Source organism: Calidris pugnax, unplaced genomic scaffold (genome assembly GCF_001431845.1).
Source record: "Calidris pugnax isolate Ruff unplaced genomic scaffold, ASM143184v1 scaffold44, whole genome shotgun sequence".
Lineage (NCBI taxonomy): Eukaryota > Metazoa > Chordata > Aves > Charadriiformes > Scolopacidae > Calidris > Calidris pugnax.
Window position 1 is genome coordinate 49,684,690 of NW_015094506.1, and position 19,459 is coordinate 49,704,148.

The 19,459-nt window shown below is 36.7% G+C and overlaps 1 protein-coding gene across 1 annotated transcript in view; it reads right to left on the bottom strand.

Moving 5' to 3' along the window:
- Positions 1–337: 337 nt before the first annotated feature.
- The window catches only part of SEMA3A (sema domain, immunoglobulin domain (Ig), short basic domain, secreted, (semaphorin) 3A), a 241,125-nt gene continuing 222,003 nt past the window's right edge, over positions 338–19,459 (bottom strand). The window contains exons 14-18 of the mRNA XM_014964076.1: positions 18,933–18,974; positions 13,068–13,225; positions 8,910–8,977; positions 3,110–3,252; positions 338–1,560 (exon numbers count right to left, since the gene is read on the bottom strand). Of these exons, the coding sequence (XP_014819562.1) occupies positions 1,105–1,560; positions 3,110–3,252; positions 8,910–8,977; positions 13,068–13,225; positions 18,933–18,974 (867 nt within the window). The 3' untranslated portion in view covers positions 338–1,104. The remainder of the gene's footprint in view (positions 1,561–3,109; positions 3,253–8,909; positions 8,978–13,067; positions 13,226–18,932; positions 18,975–19,459) is intronic.

Consider the following 19,459-nt stretch of genomic DNA (forward strand, 5'->3'; position numbering starts at 1 on the left):
ATTAGTAGAGGGTATTTTAATGCTATTTACTTTTTTAATTAAAAAAAATGTACAACTGAAAATCAACGCTCTCCTCTTCATTGGTTCAGTCTATAGCAAGATATCATACAAATTGAATCATTTCAAATACCATACTTAGAAAAAAAGAATGCAGAAGACTTTCATGCTATACAGCAACTTTCATGTTAAAATAGCTTAGTTTTAAAATCGTTTTGAAGTTACATGTCATATAGGTTACTGAGAGGGGAGGTGGTTAACTGCAGTGTGACTAGCTCCCCTGGAAGATTTTTCCAAACAAAAGAGTAAAGCAGCTCATAATTTGAAGTTGTCTTTTTTTCCTCTAAACCAATAATTAGAAGTACAATATTCCTAAGACAAAAAGTCTAATCTATTTTAGAAAAGAGCTAATGTTTGCTGCATATTTTTCATAGTACATTTAAATTATAGTTTTAATAAAATACATCTTTAGATCAAAGCTGAAAGAAGTCATCAGTAGTAGGCCAGTGTACTCCACATTTTTTGTTCTTCCAGATGATGGATGGCTTATGCTGTTCAGATTTCCACAAACAATCTCACTCAGTATTGTTTTTCCTCTTCTAGCACACATAAACAGGAGAACTGGTAGACAAAACAAGAACAAAATCCTTGTGTCCAATCACGTGTTTAGACGTTCATCAGCTTAATGAGTTCATGCAGTTTTATATATAAGTCTAGAAATGGTAGTGCTGATGATGAAAGGTGGGGTTTTTATTTTCTTTAAGATGACAGCATGAAATACAACATTTTGTTTATATCTCAGGCAAGAGAGAAATCAAAACCTGCCTGCTGAACTCTTGCAGAACTTTTTGAGCAGTAAGTTATGTCCAGGTGAGTTACCATCCTTGAAACTCTGGTCTTTCTGGTCTTAGAATCAGAGCAGAGAGGAAGGACTTACTAGGAAAGTTAGAAATGGATTTTATTTAAACCTGGTGGAAATTGTTTGAACTTTCCACTCTTGTAAACATCCACATAATGCCATGAAAAAGTTCATGAATATTGCATTTTTTTCCAGTTATCTGTCTATACAAGTTTCTACTTGGATGAGGTTCCTAGAGGTAATGTAGCTCAGACACTACGTGGTGCCCTCTCAAATTCATGGGTCCTCCTGTTCCTACCCTTTTTATTCTCTTGTAGGTGCTTCCACTTATTTGTATTCACCTGCGCATTGGCAGGCCTTTGCCGGCGTTGTTTGCGGTCTCTTTTCCAAACTTGCTCACAGAACTCATCCATTGTGTTGAGATTGGGGTGATTGATTAACTGCATGAAGTCTCTGTACCAGATCTTTTGACTGGGGGTCATGCTATTGGTAGCATCCTTGATCTTGGAGGCGTCACCATCTTCTTCTTTATGGAGCAGCTCTTCCAGGTGGTCAGTGTCAATTACTTCCAGGGTCACTTTAAGCAAAGTTTGCATGAACCCATGCTCCACAGCATGACAAAAATAAATACCAGAGTCCCTCCGTTGAAGACTTCGTAGCAATAGGCCCTGTTCTGTCCGGATCATGCGATCATCCACTTTTATCTGTATTGGAAAAGAGTGGTAATTTCAATAGTTATCTTTCATATATGTGCAAAATTATCCTCTAATCATAGTAGTTCCTTACTGCTGCTCCTTTCAGCTGGTAAAACTTGGCCACAAGTTCCCCAAAACACATGAATGGAAAACCCCTTGCCAGTCATCTTGGCTATGGAATGCTTAAATACTCTGGAAAAACCACTGATGTGCTGCGAAGAGAGTCTGGAGGATTAAGAACTTACTCCTTGGACCCTACTGCTGCTGAACAAAGACCTGTGTCAAGTCTGTCAGATGGATTTGCTGGTAAGACTACACAAAATGCAAGCCTATACACAGCAGAGTCAACATGGATGCATTTGACTATATTACCAAGGTCACATTTATAATCAGCTTTCAGTCAAGTGCAGCTATATATGTGGGAAAGGTTTTCCAGCTTCCTGTTGTTCCTTACTACAAAAGCCTTTATGCATAGAAGTGGATTCTGCATAAGTGGAGCATTTACAAAGAAATAATAAGGATTAATCACAAAATTTTAAGAGTCAGAAAGCAGCTGTCCAAAATACTGTATTTTTCTGAATTAATTAATATCTAGGAACATACTTTCATTCTTTGAATGAACATGTCACTGCAGGCAGGAAGGGCACAAAGATACGTGTTGCTCTCTCCATCAAAAATAAATTCTAAATCATTTACTACTTATGCAAATAAAGCAGCCAAACTATCTAAAGCTGCTAACATAAATATTTAGTACATGCTTCAAAAAAACCCAAATGCTTAAGAGTATTGTGAGTATATTTACAAATACTTCAATGCAACAAACAAGTTTTTGTTTTCTAGCTTGATCTCCCTACCTACCAGAGTAGATTATTCTTTTAAGATATGAGTGACCCAGCTTGATAGTAACATTTCTTGAGATCAGGGTGAGTAATAACATAAGAATGTTGGTGACAAGAGAAGAAGAAAAATAAAGTATCAGCTTAGTGTAATGCAAGTAGGGAGACCCTGTGCTTTTGCCTCTGTGAATATTTCTTTTTAAAAAAAAAATGTACAAGTTTTCATACTTTTATGTCCACTTCCTTACATCTCTGTCTTATCTGCAGTAAAGTCTCAGAGCATGCAGTACATCGGAAATGCTCCTCTTAGACTGCCTTTCAGTATAATTAGATGAATGCACTCAGACTTCTTTTCAAAGGCAGTTTTAAGGTCTTTGTAATATTTAAGTTAAATATAAGCCTTGTATGATGCTTTAGGTGGCACTCAGATAGCATGATGACTTTTTGTATTTCTGAGCTAAGTAAGGGAAAACTGGTGTGTTTTGCAAGGGGTCTGACCAGGGAGGGGATATGAAATGTTTTCTGATGTAACTGTGTAAAATTTATTAGAGAGTTATAGGATTTTATGGTGCTAAGAATATGGTGAAGAACAACAGAAATTATAAGATTCCAGAGAAACTGCTAAATTAAAATACAGATGGACTTTATTCTGGGAAGGACTCAGGTTAAAGTATATCTTCATAGAAAAGACTAGTTGAATCTCTTAATTTTTTCTACTGTACCTCTTCTTTGCGGTCATCATTTTGCTTCTGGAACTGCCAGTAGACTACAGCACGCTGAGATTTTGGACTGCACTCAAGGAAAGTGCTGCTATTCTCTACTCCATAGATAATCTTTTCCTCAAGGGTCTGACCATTTGGGTTATCTGTAAAACAAGAAAAAAAGAATTAAAATTATCAAGAAAGAAAATTCTTAATTGTTAATTGAATTTGTTTGTTGAATTAGGCTCTCTGAAGGTGTTTAAAGATAAAAACCTTAAAAGAAAAATTTCCTCATATCAGTATGCCATTTTGAAAATCTCCATTACCATCTATATCTTTGTAAGGATCCCCGGTAGGTTTTGGGTTTTTTTTGTTATTATTTTTGTATTTTAAATCCTAACAGCTGTTAACATATCAATATGTGAAGTTAATGAATTTCATTGTGAAATTTTGTGTAAACCTCATCATTATGCATCAAGGAAAACATCTAGGACATGACAAGAATTTTTAATAGCAAACCGTATGCAGTGAGAAAACTCAGGGTGCAGTTGCAGAATGTCTGTAATGATGCCTCCTGGGCTCTATGATCATAATACTTTAGAGCAAAGTAATAAAACACGGGGCTATTTAAAAGTAGTATAATGTGTTTAGATTATATGGCACTGCAGTTTGCTGAAGCTGTTAATGACCAGGAATAATGTTTTTGAGGAAACAATCTTCAATTAATCATTTCCTCTCATACTGATATAATTTATGGAAATGTAATGAGGTTAATAAACCAGACATTATAGGAGGGGAAAAAGAAAGTGGAATAAATTACTTCCTTTTGGAACAACAATGTTTCAAGATATTCATCAACTTGCTGGAAATATCACATAGCTATAGGACCTATATGGTATTTGATTCTTCTCCAATACCACAGAGGCTGTAAGGCATCATATTTCAAGTCTCAACCTTAGCTCTTTAAAATGCTGTTATGGACTTAAGTGGGAACAGTACAATAATCCCAGAGAGTAGATGGGGAGGAAGGGGTTGGTAAGCTATTTAACACTGTGTTGAACTCATGGGATTTCCTATCTCTTTGCAATTTTTTGTCATTCTTTCCATTTTCCACTTTTGAGCTTTAGCACTGGCAATCTTTAAGGAGCTTCTTTTGCTATGTTTTAACAGGAAAATGATGTCTAATTAAAATCCTCTCAGATAAATCCTTTGTCAAGTGTTGCTTGCTTTCACTGTGCCTTTATCATACTGGCCATGTTGTTTAGCAAACACAGGCTGTTTGCTAGATGACAGAGCCAAAGGTAAAACTAAGATTGAGCTCCTGGTTTATGTTGATACAGCATCGTATGCCTTTCCATAATGACTTGCAGCCCTGAGAGAAGATGGGAGAAGAAATGGGGGACAGAATAGGAACTGGTGCTTGCCCAGTTCTCAGTGAGGAAACATCAAATGGTATATTAGCACTAAGCAAATAGGGAACGGGTTAGCTTGCTTTCCTCTGCTGGATTGTGAACCTTTCCGGCAAGTAAGTGGGGTGCTATATAAACAACTAAATGAAACAACTTTTATGGCATCTCTCAGAAACCACATCCCTATGAAGAATGTCAGTGCAGCTTTGGGCCAGGAATATGTGGAGCAATGGAAGAATGAATTAGAAAGCAAAGCAGCAAGAGAAAGGAAAGACAGCTGGAAGAGAAGGTAGCCAACAGTACCAATGGAAACGTCTGAGATGGAGCATGGGTGAATTTCTGTCAATGAAACAGAGGAACTGGAAGTATTTGAACAGTTTAACTGAATATAAATAGAAGTGGTAAGATAAAGATTGTAAATGAAAATTATTTGCTGATAACTCATGGGCCCAGATTTAACATTGTGAATGGCTGACTGATGTCCTGCCTCTTCTGTTTCAAGTTAGGTGCTCTCATTTAGGAAAAGAATTCACACGGATGAGCAGGCAGCCAAAGATCCTCAAATAGTCAATGAGAGGCAGTTTGATATCTGAACTGGAATCCACAACAGATAGCACATGCAGGGCTGCAGCATAAGACAGTCAGTAGGAAATGTCCCCTTTTATAGCCTGGGACACATATGTTACTGCTCCAGCAATGTGTTTCTGTGAAACAGAGATTTACAGGCTTCCAGAGTAAAGGATGGAAACACGGGGATTTCACCCTAGGATGCATGCTCCATTGCAATTCCTTTCTCCCAGGCTCCATGAACTTTGAGTCATGGTTGCAGAATGGCCCAACTTCAACAACAGCAATCTGACAGTTTGGGTGCTTGTATTGGAAGTAGAGTTCTCAAGTCAATCTCCTAAGCCTAAGTGGTCTTTGAGTCCTCTTCTTCCACATCCTAAATAGCTGATTTAACCAGCAGGTTACTCATTAGTTGGCTTGCAGCACCACTTGAATATATTTTCCTGAACACAGCATAGTCCAAGTGAATTATACAGGAACAGAACACGTGTAAGACTGGTCTCATTATATCCAAGGAGACAGTCTTCTAGATTCTAAATATCAGTACAGAGGATAAAAATAGATTACTTCTTTGGAAAAGGTCCTAATACCCACGAGCAGTAGCATATTTTTAAGAGAAGTTTCTGTTGGAAAACTTAGGTACCTAGAATATCCTTAGTATCTAAGAAGTTAGTCACAAGTTTTCATGGAAGTCACGTTGAAGGTGGGTGCTCTGGTGACATTTCAAACTTCTGAGTGTTTTCTTGGATCTGATCCATGGCATTATAGTGTGTTAGAGATCACCACAGGAAGTGGTAGAAGCCCCCTTTAAATTTCCTCACAGCTCCAGAAAACATAGTATAGGTGACAGTCACACAATGAGAGAGGAAGGATTTAATAGATCCTTCAAATTCCATTACAATGACTTAAGGGAGCAGAAGCCAGGGCCCAGAAATGTCTATAAAGTTCATGTAATATTGAGCACGAGGAGTGCAAGAAAGTAAGCGGAGTGATGGAATAATCACAGGATCAGAGTGCTGCTCTGGGACTGAGGGAGAAGCTGAAGAGGCTAGAAGGAAGAATGAAAGTCTGGGAAGTTCAGAAGAGCAGCTGGAGGAATATGAAAACTATAGAAGTCATGAAGTTGGTTATGAAATTCAACCCAAAATCCTGTCTGAGAGCTGTAATTCCCAAAATGAACCCAACAGCAGTATCAGTTTACTACTCTGATAAATATCCTTTAAATACATAATTTCTGACATAACCAAAGAAGTATGAAAGGCTAAGTACTTATACCAAGAGTGCTTTGCAGATGAATGAATCTCACTATACAGTTAAATTCAGTGATTCTTTGAGCTTCCTCTGCAATGAATCACCTAAAAAAAAGATGCCTCTTCTTTCACAAATTCTTAAAAAAAAAAGTTGATTAATTTTTGACAGCAACAGTATGTTACGCTTCAGAAAAAAAAAAACAAACCACAAAATCGTTCTTTAGCTGACACAAAGGTAATCGGGCTTTAATATCTATTATTAATAAGCTTTAATATTATATTATTAATATGCGTTACTGTCTGCCGAACACCTGTACAGCTAAGGATCCTCAGCTCCCTCTAATGTTGCTATGTAGTCATTTTATACTGTTTCTTATACATTTGCACAAAAGGACAACTGAAAGAACTACCTAAACCTTATTGAAAGCATTATTGCTTCAAACTGATGTCAAAATAACTTTCTGTAATGTCTTTACAAGTGAGATATACACCAAGAGATTGTTCTTTTTTCTTTTTTCTGTTGGTTCATATGGAAAATCAACTGGCAGTTACTGCAAAAGAATGTGTAGACAAGTAGTAAACGATTGCTGGAGCTTATTTTTGGCTATAGACAAACTTGATTCTTCATCTGTTGTCCAGGAAACTGCTACTCATAACCAAGGAAAAACTCAACATAAGTTGGCATAGGAAGTTTATGGGCTATGCAGATCTCTGTACATTGCAGGAACATTCATAAATGATAAGTAAATATATGAAAATTTTATAGATTTACAACTCAGAATTCATTTAGAGAAAATTTCACTCAAGAACCATCTAAAACATCAATTACATAAAGTATTTTGACAGTACATCCTTGAAGTCTAGGACCCAGAACTGCATTATCTCAGTATTTTTGTAAGCTACTGATTCTTCTAATTACACTTGTCTTTGTTTCACCGTTAAACAAAATTTTCAGGGATATAATAATAGTAATAATGATCTTTGTGATCAGGTATACCATATAACAGCTTTTTTCTGACCTTAAGTTCTCATGATTATTGTAATGAAAAAAACTGTGCTGGATTGCTCTCTTCCCTTTGGACAGAAGACATCTTTTCAGACAAATATGTATACCAAATATGGGAACATATTAAAACCAAAATCCTTTGAAATCTCCTCTTTTTTCTATGACGACAAAGAACAGACCTACAGTTGTAAAAAGCACAGCTGGCAAGGGAAAGAGAATATTAAAAGAACCTGGACTTTTGGTAGCCTAGACCATTGTCTTACTCATGAGTAAAATGTCCAGATACTAAAAGGGTGAAGCTAAGGTGTGCTTCTGCTGGTAATAAAATCCATATTTAGTGCTGGGTGAAATTTTCTTATAGGGGAACTGAAAATGTCATCGCAGCCCCACTATATGGATAGTCTCACCTTCACTGAATAAGCATTGCTAGATACCATGCAACTGGAAATTTGTGAACTTTCAACTAGTTCACATTGAATAGTTCAAATCTAAACTAGTGTATTCATGAATTCTCAAAACATGACAACTGCATATCGATTATAGTCTATTAATGCACTTTTCCAAACCCTTTTGCCCCCTGAGTAGCTTGGCCTGAGTCTGAGAATCAAGAAGTAAAAAGAAAAGCTATGTTAGCTGCAAGTTTCAAATCATTAAAAAGGAAGACAGAGAAAACTATTACTGTAATGAATGGTGGTGAATTACAGCTGGCACAAAAGTACCAGTTTGGACTATTTATCATTCTTGCTACTACAAGGACTGGAAGACATGAGGGTTTTGAGGTATCTCCATTTTCAGCCACCTCCTCTTTATTTGTCCCAGAAATCTGGCCAGTGGTTTAACTGTTATTATAGATGTACCACAAACATGAGTAACCATTTTTTTCCAGCAGAGGGAAGTATTGCCTAAGTGTTCTCTTCACTTATGGCAAAATGGACTTTTTTTCCTTTTGTAAGTGAAGATCGCCCGAAGAGTTTGGCAACAAACTAGTAACTGTGAGAAGTTTATCAGCCAAACAATTCAAGAAAGAAAGATCTGGTCAATACACAGTGAAAGTGAAACAACCAACAAAACCCAAAATCAAACAACATCAAAGAAAGCCCATGCTGAAAGCACAGGGGACAGGCCTACTGCAAGGAACATCCTGATTTTAAGGACCGGTAGTGTGGCATCTACAACAAAGACCATTCCATATTTAGCAAAGGTAGTTAATTATGTGCTTGGTTATGATCCTATGCAAAGTATATGTAGCAACATATGTACGTATTTCTTGCTGTTCTGAAGGAGATATGACTTTTCTGACATACTATGCCTAGCCTGATGGTTTGGTATTATCATGTAAGAGAAGCAGAAAAATTAAAATGCTTAAAACTGTTAACTTGAGGAAAAACAACAAAAAAAGAAAATCGGTTTTTAACAACAGATCCAGGCCATTGTAAGCAATCTACATTGGGATAATGATGTATTATATTCATCTTTCCCAGATGTTCAAGACAATTTCACCGAGTCATTCATATGCTTCCTACTTTACTCATGCAAAGTCTGTAAATTACATACAAATTAGTTGTACTTCAGTCATACCAATAACTCACCATGATGCTGCAGGTCTGAGCAGTGGGTAAGCGGGTCTCCATTTCGGATGTCTTGTCGTCTGGTACGTCTGAAAATATCACATTTAAAATCTTAGTGACCTTCTCATTGGTCAACATTCACATTTGCCGTTACTGAAGAGCAACAAATGGAACATATCTATAATTACAGAGGTCAGAAGTACACCTAAACAGCACTTTGAAGGAAATCATATTGTTACTACTATGTTCTATGCTTAATAGAATCAGCCTTTACATGTAAATTGTTCAGAAAATGTTAAAAACATTCCTCTTGCACTAAACCTATTAAGTTTATTTTAACTTTGTTAGTAATATTGATCACAGAAAAATTCATGACTTGATTCATAGATAAAGGGACCGCTAAGGGATCAAAGTACAGTTAAACATACACCAAAAAGACCCTGAAGAAATTACAGCTTTTCTGCAAGTACAGAATACTTTAAGTATCATGGCATCTTCTAGCTAAAAGTAATGTTGGGATGGATGGCTTTGAAACAATGTCAAAGTGCTGCATTTTCTACAAAATCTATATTAAAACAAATAGATCATTTCAGCCATGACAGACCTCATCAAAACATTTCTGATAAAACATTTTCCAAAACTGTTGTAAATGGCTTTTCCTTTAGAATAAACAGGATAAAACATGTGGATAGGAGGATTTTGAAATGCCATTTATTCCATCCTTTGCAGCTTGAGTCTGAGTTGTAGCCCTTATTGCTTGTCCAATTAACATAGTATATTCTTTCCCCAGCTTGATTTCCACTGGCTCTTTTGGGAAACATATTGATCTGTGCTAAAAAAATTTGTATTTAACAGAGGAGAGCTTTTTAAATACAGTTTTATTTTACATTTGGTGTTCTCTCTTTGTTTGCTCCTATTTTTATTTAAATAGCTGTGACACAAAATTCAACTGAGCCAAAGAAAAGCGTTTCATATAAAAAAGAAGAAAAAAGAACAAGGCAAACAAAGATGTGTTTCAAGTGTGAGCACTTTACTTTAGGAATCAGAGAAAGCCTGAGGGCTTGCAAAATTAGAGGAGAACAAAGAGGATTAGGCTGCTGAACAATGCTGTGATTCCAGATTATGGCATCCAGCAACGGATATGCAAAAGTCAAGTAGCCTTGTAAAAAGCACTGTTGGACACTCCCTTGTGACAACAACTCACATTTTTTAAAAGCCATTGTTCTGCAGCACAGAGACCATCTCTCTTCTCTTCACTAACCCTGTTTGCAGACTCTCACTAAGGGCCCAGCATCAGCACACGCTAAGAGTTCTCACAGAGCCACCATCAACTGCGCAGCTGACTCCTCTTGGATGAAAGACTTTAACCATATTTTTTTTTACCACTGAAAACTATTGAAATGTTAAAACTGAAGTTAATTATGTGAAGTATGGCAATAGTCCTTTTTTTGTTTTTTTTTCTTTTGAAAAAACAATTCAGAACGTGCATTTTTTAAATCTTTCTGAATAAAAACTTCTTTAAAATTATCCTAATGAATTAACATGCTTTAATAGGAAGGAACGTGCTGTCAGTTGATATATGATTCTAGAAATGTATTAAACCTAATTTCAGCTATCATCTTCGTATCACTCATTACCAATGAATAAAAATACACCAAAACCATAAGTAACCATGAAATTTTGTTACTCCTTCCTAAATTTTGAAATGCAGCATATTTAAAGGCTACTTTTCGTAGAAAAGATATCTGTGGAACAACTCATATTACTGTCAATGGAGGCTGGATGCGATGTTTAGTTAGAATCTCAGGAAAATATCGCACATATCACCATTCAATCAACACAATGATTTATGAAATATGAACCAGAACACATCTGCATGGGGTAAAGTTAAGTGGTCATACTACAGGAGCTCTGAACTGTCATTTAGACTTGTAAAATACACAAAGAAAGAAAAGTGAATTAAAATCATGGCTCATAAAAGCTCCTTTTTAAAAAAGAAGGAAAAAAAAAGAAAACAAAACAAAACAAAAAAACCCCAAACCCCAAACCAACTATTAGTAAAGCATATGTGCAATTGCCTCAGGACTCAACTTTCCCAATATTTCTGGAGCCTAAAATTACAAGGATTCATTATTAGGAAAATGTTGACATTTAAGCTGTTTCCAGCAATGCTGATTTTGTCATAGATGCACTCAAAGCTGGCTTGAGGCAGTGGGTACAGCAGGTATCAGGTAAAACAGAAGATCATCTCCCCCAGTAACCCAGACCTTTACTCTGCCACTGCTGCTGTTGCCAGTGGAAAAATGGGGTGAAGCAGGGTGGGACAGCGGCTGTTTCTGGGTGCATTGCCAGGATCCCAGCCGCCCAGTACTTTTTCTTTCATAGTGGCCTTGAGAAGAGCAAAATATGCACCCCAAGGCTTTCCTGTAGCTGTGCAACCCAGTTTAGCCACAGTAAACCTGCCCCTTAATCCCTGTAAGAAAAGGTCCTAGTCCTTTACCCCTGATGGCAACCGTGAGCTCCATCTGCTGTTTAATGAGTTGGAGAGACAGATAAGGAAGATAAAGAGCCCTATTTCTTCCATCAGCTAAGCAGATGAATGACAGGATGATGTGCTCTATGGGTCTTGAGATGGGCTGGGAGTAGGAATGGGTGCTAGTGAATGATGAGAAAGGATGAGGTTCAGGGATAAAGATCAGTAGGGAGGTAGCAGAGAAGAGTCAGTCATTTCTGACCTTACTCTCTCCTTTGGCTCAGAGGCGGTAGTCAACCACACTGACTTCTAACCTTTAAAACTTTCAGATCAAATCAATCTCTCAGACTCTCCTAGAAAACCTTACTGGTCCATTTCCCCTGTTTCCTCCTCCTCCTGCAGAGGAACTGCCGTGCTCCCACCACAAATTTGAATTTAGTCTATCCAGCTGAAAAAATTTGACCAGCTCTTCTTTTTGGGATGGGTTCAGTTTCTCCTTTTTAATTCTTTTCTGAAGAATTTCACAAAAAGCTTGTCTCAGATTAACTCTATTTCCTGGTGTAAAATAGAACCTGATGTCCTATAATCAGTTTTTTCTTTTGTCATCAGTATTTGTTTAGGATATATTGTAACGCAAACCTTGAAATTTTAATCACCTCCATCTGAAAAGTCTGTGACACAAATGCTACTTCCCACCCTTTGCCACATTTCACATCCTGCAACAACCACTCCAAATCTGCAATTTGAAATCCCTACATTCTCCAAATAAAAAGAATGGCTCCTTATGCATATAAACCCTTGCACTCATTGTTTCTTCAGTGTGAGATGTTTGGCATATTTGATTTAATGTGAGCACTTTTTTATCATTTTAGCCAATTTATCATGGGAATCTCAACACTACACCAATGTCTATTTCTATTTGCAAGTGATTATCTATTCTGTTATTCCTGATTTCTACTACAGTAGCTAAGAGCTGTTCAATAATTAGCTTATACATTTGATGAAAAAGAATTTCAGAGATAAAGGCAGGCAAAGAATATATAATTTGAAATTTTCATATCAGGCAACTAGGACTTGTAAATTTTTTATAAAAATGATATTTTTCACTTGCAGAGTCCATTTTCCCTTAACTTTTCCATCACAAAACCTTTAACATCAATGCAGAGTTAATGTAGAATAGTGGTTGTTCTGACCTGGCAGCATTTAGGTACACATCAACATACACAATTTATACTTTTGAATAATATAGATCTCAAAAAAACCAAACCAAAACCAAACCGACTTTCCATTCATGTCCAAACACTTTATAAATATTTCCTTTGAATGAGAATTCATAAAACTGCAGGACAATTTACCTGGGCAAGTAGTTCTTTTATTTTAATATCAAGCCCCCTCCTAATGTTAGAGAAAGGGATTTTTTCTTTTTGCTCTTTGTTACTGAAAATAAAGTTATGAATCCACTTCAGCCAACTCTTTTCTGAACGTTTTTTCACAATAGCTTTTTAAGCCAACCCCAGAAGTAGCAGTGTTCACTTTAAATCAACCAAGACTTCATATTGCTTGTAACTCCCACAATTATGTTTTCTTTGGAAGAGAAAGGGCTCCAGTTAACTATCCTATGAAAAATCTCCAAAGCCCTCTGGTCATATTGAGCCCATCAGTTAAAACAAATAGCAAACCATGCAGACATCTGAAACTGTCCCTACCTCTTAGCAGTGGGGAAGTAACGTGAGCAAGATGAACCATCCCAGGCACAGTAAGGGTCTCTCGCAAGGCAACACTCGGCACATGCTTTTCCATACACATCACAGCGGTGCAAAGGAAGCTGTGAAACTCCAGTGGCTGAGCCAATGTAGAGCTGTTGCTGTTATAAAAGTTAAAAAAAAAATATATATTTTGTTTAAAATTGCAAATTACCAGGTTTTTGCTAGGAAATAATAAAAAAAAAATATTATATGATAATAAGCTAGGACCATTACAATGAAGGATCATAATCCTGATGTACACTAAAGGACAAGAGAGAATTGTCCTCAGGATAAAAAAATCAAATAAGAAAACCTTTGATTTTTGTATGAAGCTCTCAGTGGCTTCTCTAAACTGTAAGAAAAATAAAAGTACTCTTCCATTTTTACTTTTGTATTCAGATCCCTCCACTTGGAAAGCACTACAGTCAGTGAATGATCACAATGGAGAATATGCTTTTCAATTTAATGAAAAAGAAAACCAACTTGAATGTAAATTTCCTATATATGACTTTGATTTGTGTATGTGTGGGGGAAACATAAAGTTCATTATTTCAGACTGATGCTAAGATATTTCAGCTTGGAAGTGCCGCCATACACACTTCCTTGCATGTCTGATAATTCTGATGCTTCATATTCTTTTCCATAGGTCACAAGACTCTAATTGAAACATGTCTTTAATGAGGGAAGATGACTTACTTTATTTTGGACAAAAAAACAGTGTTGAGTGGAAGATGCAGTTCAAATGCAGAGAGAAGCCATAAAGTAAATAAAAAAAACATGCATACAAAATGAACTACAGCTTTGTATGGCATCACAACAGAATATCTTGTCTTTCTCAATTTCCTCTCTGATATCAAATTCATGTGCTTCATTAGGGAAGTTGGTCCCCAGAGGGACATAAGGAAACTGAACTACTGATCCCACGTGATAGTCCAAACAGTGATATTTCAGCTTAGCACTAATTCACAAAGAAAACAAGTAGTGTAGTAAGTAAATAAAGTTCCCTCTGAGATGCAAAACTAGGGGAAAACAAAATAAACAGGTAAACAAAAATTAAATGGCATAATCTTCTGTTTTGGAAACACTGACAGTTTGCTATCAAAACTTTAAGCTTTGTCACCCAGCACCCATGGTGGAACAATTAACACATTTCTTTTTAAAGGCTCAATCCAAGCAATCCCACCAAGAAAATACAAGTTCGTATTCATTTTTCTTTCTTCAAAAACATAAGGCTGGTGTGAAAAGAAAAATTTCAAGAAATGTTATGAAAATTCTTTATCTCCTGCATTGTGATGTCCTAGAGATACCCCTTCTAGGGAATTCAGGAATGGAAGGTGGCTGAGGTCACCTACAAACTGGAAACCACGAGCGCTGGATACCAGGAGACAGCAAAACCAAAAACACTGATAAAAGGTGTTGCATTGACTTCTTTCAAGAGACAGCAGCTTGACAGTTTATACAGACATACTAATTGTAACAGAAACATCCCCTGCATTTATATAAACATCAGTATTTTCTCAAGGAAAACATGACAAGGAAAAGCACACAAAGGAAAATTCACTGGTAAATTGAAAACCAAGCCCTGTCTTTGCAGCTGCTTCCCTCTATTATAGTGCCATAGCTGGGCTGCAAACCCACGTTCTCTGGGCAAAAACCTGTGATTGTGCAGAGCTCTGTACAAAGCCTTGACTGCATGTACCAGTCCCCAGCTAGTGCTGCACCCTTGAGAAGCAGAAGACAGGCAGCAGACAGGATAAGCTGATTCCTTCTAACTTAAGACACTTAATGAAGTTCCCAGCTCAGGGGTACCTTCTGCAGTGAAAAGAGCAGAAATACAAATCTTCAGTGACCTAACCATTTCTCAAGGGATGCCTTTTCTCTTTACTGATTATGGAGGCAGCACAGGTCAAGTCAGTGCTTCAGTTAAGTATCTTAAATGTCCAGATGGTATTGATCTGAGCCCTGTGTAATTGGGGCATTAATACCTATATAAGCATGTAGAAATGTGTGGTGCAACTAATATAAAAATCAACCCAGAGAATACACATGGGGAAAAAAAAGAACAGTGTGGTGGTTTCCTATGCACCCCTTTAACCAGTTTCATTTCATCAGTAAACCCTCCCTAATTTCTGATTAGTATCTTCAGAATTAAAGAATGACCAGTAATACATGAGAAAAAAAAAAAAAAAGTGAGACAAAAATGGGGTTACTTAAAGACTATTTCTTGCAGATAAGTTCATAAAGTTCAGTCAGTGAACTACAACACGTGTTTCAGGTGCTGCACAGCCTGAAGGCTGCTGCCCTGTTTGCTGCTCTTCTGATCATGGTTTCAGACTCCAGCTGGTGATCATTATTCTCGACACAAATAATATATAAATCCAGGCAGTATGAAAATCAGAAAATACTAATAGAATGATTTGCAACAATGGTCTGACCTAACTTTGCCATACACAGTCAAACTGCCTTTTGGGCAAAGAGTGTCTCCCAAGAGATTTTTAACTTAATAAATCAGCTGATTATCAGATCAAATCAGAGGGGGGTGGAGGAGGGAGGAAACTGTCCCCTAAAAATTCTTGCAGATGTATCAGAACTCCAGAAAAGCTGAGGAGACTAATGTTTTAAGCAATCCAGTGGTTTCTGTGTCCCCCACGGTGTTGCCCAAACTGCAGTCTGTCCCTAGAAGTCGGACAAAGAAATCACTGAGATTTTTGCAATTGCAATTAAAAAAAAAAAAAGAGAGATGAAAAAAATGTAGTGCTTAAAAAGAAGAACTCAGGCAGAATTTTAAAAGAAACTTTAGGGAGCATGAGGTTCAAATTCCATTTAATTTAATTTTATGTGTTGACAAGTACATGATGCAGTATAATTCAGGAGGCTGTTTAAGTGACATATCCATTTTGACCTGGTCCTTTCTATATGCTCACTATAGACAGAAATGGTGATTTCTGAATAAAATTCATTACTTTGGGAAAAATACTATAAAGGTAGTCACTAAGGTCTTTCTGAAGGTCTCTGCCATGCTTTTGATTGAGAATCTTACGGAGGAGAAACAAAAGCTCTTCATAGCAGTTCACCTGATGAGGAGATGGCCTGTATCAGCCAAGGATCTCCTTGTTTTATCCCCATCTTACCAGAAATCCAATGGCTTTTTGAAACAGAGGATCGCAGACCTGACCCTGAGAAAAATATGAGAGCTTGCTCCACAAAAATGTCATCTTTTACTGAAAGCCAGGCCTGACTTTTTGGCCTGCTTCCACATTTTTAAATCAAGAGAAGAATTACGGAGCCACACCTGACAGACTCATGGCCAAGTGGTAGCCAGGGGGTCCCTGCAAGCCTGGCTCCCACAGAATTGTGAATTTTGGCAGCTGCAGGATGTTCCAGTGGCTCTAAGGATGCTGTCTGCTGAGGGTTTGTGTCTATTGCTAACCATGCATAAGTTGTTTAGGCGATAAGGTTACACAAGGCTAGGGTTCTGAACCTAATTAGGATGAATATCTAGCTTCAGTGAGAAAATATAAATATCATTCCTGTGAATTAAAGACAGTAGAGTTGAGATAGACTGTATCAAGGCTTAGTTTTACATGTAAAGTCTAAGTCTCCTTGTTCAAAGTCATTCTTTGCTCTAGGGCCAAATTCACACTCATAGAGAGAGGCATGGGAAGCTGAGAGTTTCATTTATTTTAAAACTTAAGCTAAGTTCTGCTCCTTAAAAATTGTAGATTTTGTTCTTTAGGAAAAAGAGTAATTTGTAATCGATCATACTGGCATGATGCAAAAGACGCTGCTTTGAACAACCAGTGTAGGAAAACATTCAAAAATAAGGAGAAACTCCCCGTACCATGTTTTTGTAATTGAATGAAAGAATTTTTACTGGAAAACATAAAATGAAGTGATTGCTTTAAAGTTATTCAATAGGACATGCTGGGTTTACTGTTTACATTTCATGCTCATGCTTTCTACAATGCATAGAATTATCATGCTGTTTATATGAAAAACGCCCTGCTTATCAGAACACAATGAGTAAAGTGTTTGAGTTATAAAACTACAGTCTTTTTAAATCATAAATACAAAATGCAAACATGTTGCCATATACTTGTTTGATACAGAGACACAGTGCCAAAAGCTTGTCACACTGTACTGTGCTTCTGTCATTTTTAGCCTGAGGCTGCTTGATTTTTCATGAGTTTAACTCTGCCTGAATAACTTGTGTCTTATGCTCTTTTTTAGCTTTAGACAATTTTAGCAGTGTAAATTTGTTTTCAAAAGACTCAGGGAAAATTGTATTGCCTGCATAACTAAAGATGCTTTGAAGAAGAATCTCGCCTGCATAACTAAAGATGCTTTGAAGAAGAAGTTGTATGAAAATACATGGTCCATTATCCAACATGACTGGCTGCTTTAAGGGAATGTACTTATAAAAACAATCCAAAGCAGAGCATTTTGGTATGATGTGAACATATATACAACTTGATAGGTTCGTTTTTAAGTATCCCAGTAATCAATAGTCCTTTTTTTTGGCCTGCCATTTTTATTGTTTTAGGTGGTACACTATGTTAGAAGAGTGTCCCCAAACAAAATGTTTTGTCAAATACATGTTTTCAGACAGCTTTCCTAAATATGGTTTATTCTGAGTTAAATAAGCAGCACTTCAAACTTAATATGGCTGTTCACTACAGACTAAATTCAACTTCTGTTTAATAATGTATAGAGCAAGGGAGGTGACTTAACTAAATCTTATTTATAACACACAGAATTTTTTGTGCACCCAGTCCTGGAAGTAATACCAAATCTCCTCTTTACTGAAAAGGACATTAATAGAAAAATTAGTGAGTGCGATGAACAAGTTGCTTGTATTTACTGAATTAGGCTCCAAATCAATACAAATATGAAAAATAAAAAAATAAAATATTAAATTTGACATTGAATTTTATGGCCTAGACTTTTGAGACAGGAAATGACAGTGGCTGGAGTCCATCTACCTAATTCCAGGCAGAAGAGGAAGATCGGTCCCTAATACCTGCTTCACTCCCGGACCGCAACCCATAGTTCTTTGTATGACTACATAATTTATCAGTTGTTTTATAAAGAAGCCTAAAAAAATTGCCCATATTTGCTTGGAAATGCAGGAATCACCTTTACTGTAAATGAGTCAAAACTTTACCTCCGTCCATCAAAAAGTCCAGTTAGTTTTAGCTATGGTCTGGTCTATAACGAAGGCTGTTGTAAATACATTTTCTTTAAGAAGCTAGTTATTAGTGCACTCAACAGGAAGTAATAAATATGAATTCTGGAGCCTGGAAGCCATATCCTAACAATCTCACTAAATCAGAAGGCCATAGAAAATTTGGACTAAATCTATCCTTCTTGTTCAATCTGAATGGTGCACATCCAGGAATGGAATGGGCATTAGACAGGAGGATGCCTCATTTCCAGTCTTTGCTTCCACTCTGCATTTTGTACAAAATCATTCCCACAGTGACTAGAACTAGTCCCATGGAAGTAAGGTACCAAGTCTGGCCACTCCTTTTGAATAGTTTCTCTGTCATGAGAACACTCCATAACGTGGATATTTTTTTTCTTGAGAGCCTCCAGACAGCTGGTTAGTTTGTGTTTAGTTTCCACCTTACCAGTAAGTAACACAAGTTAGGCTTTTCCTTTCTCCTTTGCATGTCACATTTTCCTGAGAATCTACTGATGTTTATGTAAAGGGATAGGATGCTGCTGCCATAATTAATACATCTCTACTGACTGCCAAGTTACTGTCTCTAAAAGACACAGACCAATAAATCTTTAAAAGTGATTTCAAGCTTGTGCTCATAGTACCTGTTTTGTGGAAATCTTCATTGCTGAAATAACAGTGGGCTCCTAGAGGGAAAAAAGAGTTAAAATATAAGATGAGTTTTATAATCATAAAAGTTCTGCTAAAATGCTATTTGACCAACACAGAAATCTTGAAATAAACTAGATACTCCCTAGTAATAGTGCTTCTTCTTGTCTTTTGCAACAGGTGGAATATTATTTCGCTATAAGTGAATTAGAATGGATGTACATATCAAGGTGCATCTTTGATTGCTATATTGACTGGAGACATATAATTTTCCATATTTCTTATGGTTTCATTGTGATTACTTTGTTACTAGTTTCACATCTGGAAATTAATGTTTCTTATGGTTTTCTTATTGTGATTATTTTGTTACTAGTTTCACATCTGGAAATTAATATCTGCATTTAATATTATGACTATATTTAAAGAACCTCCCAGGAAATATGAAAATAATAGTGGCTGTATCAAAGTACGTAGAGACTATATTAAAGGTGATAACACCAAATTAAGCAACACCCTTTAGCCA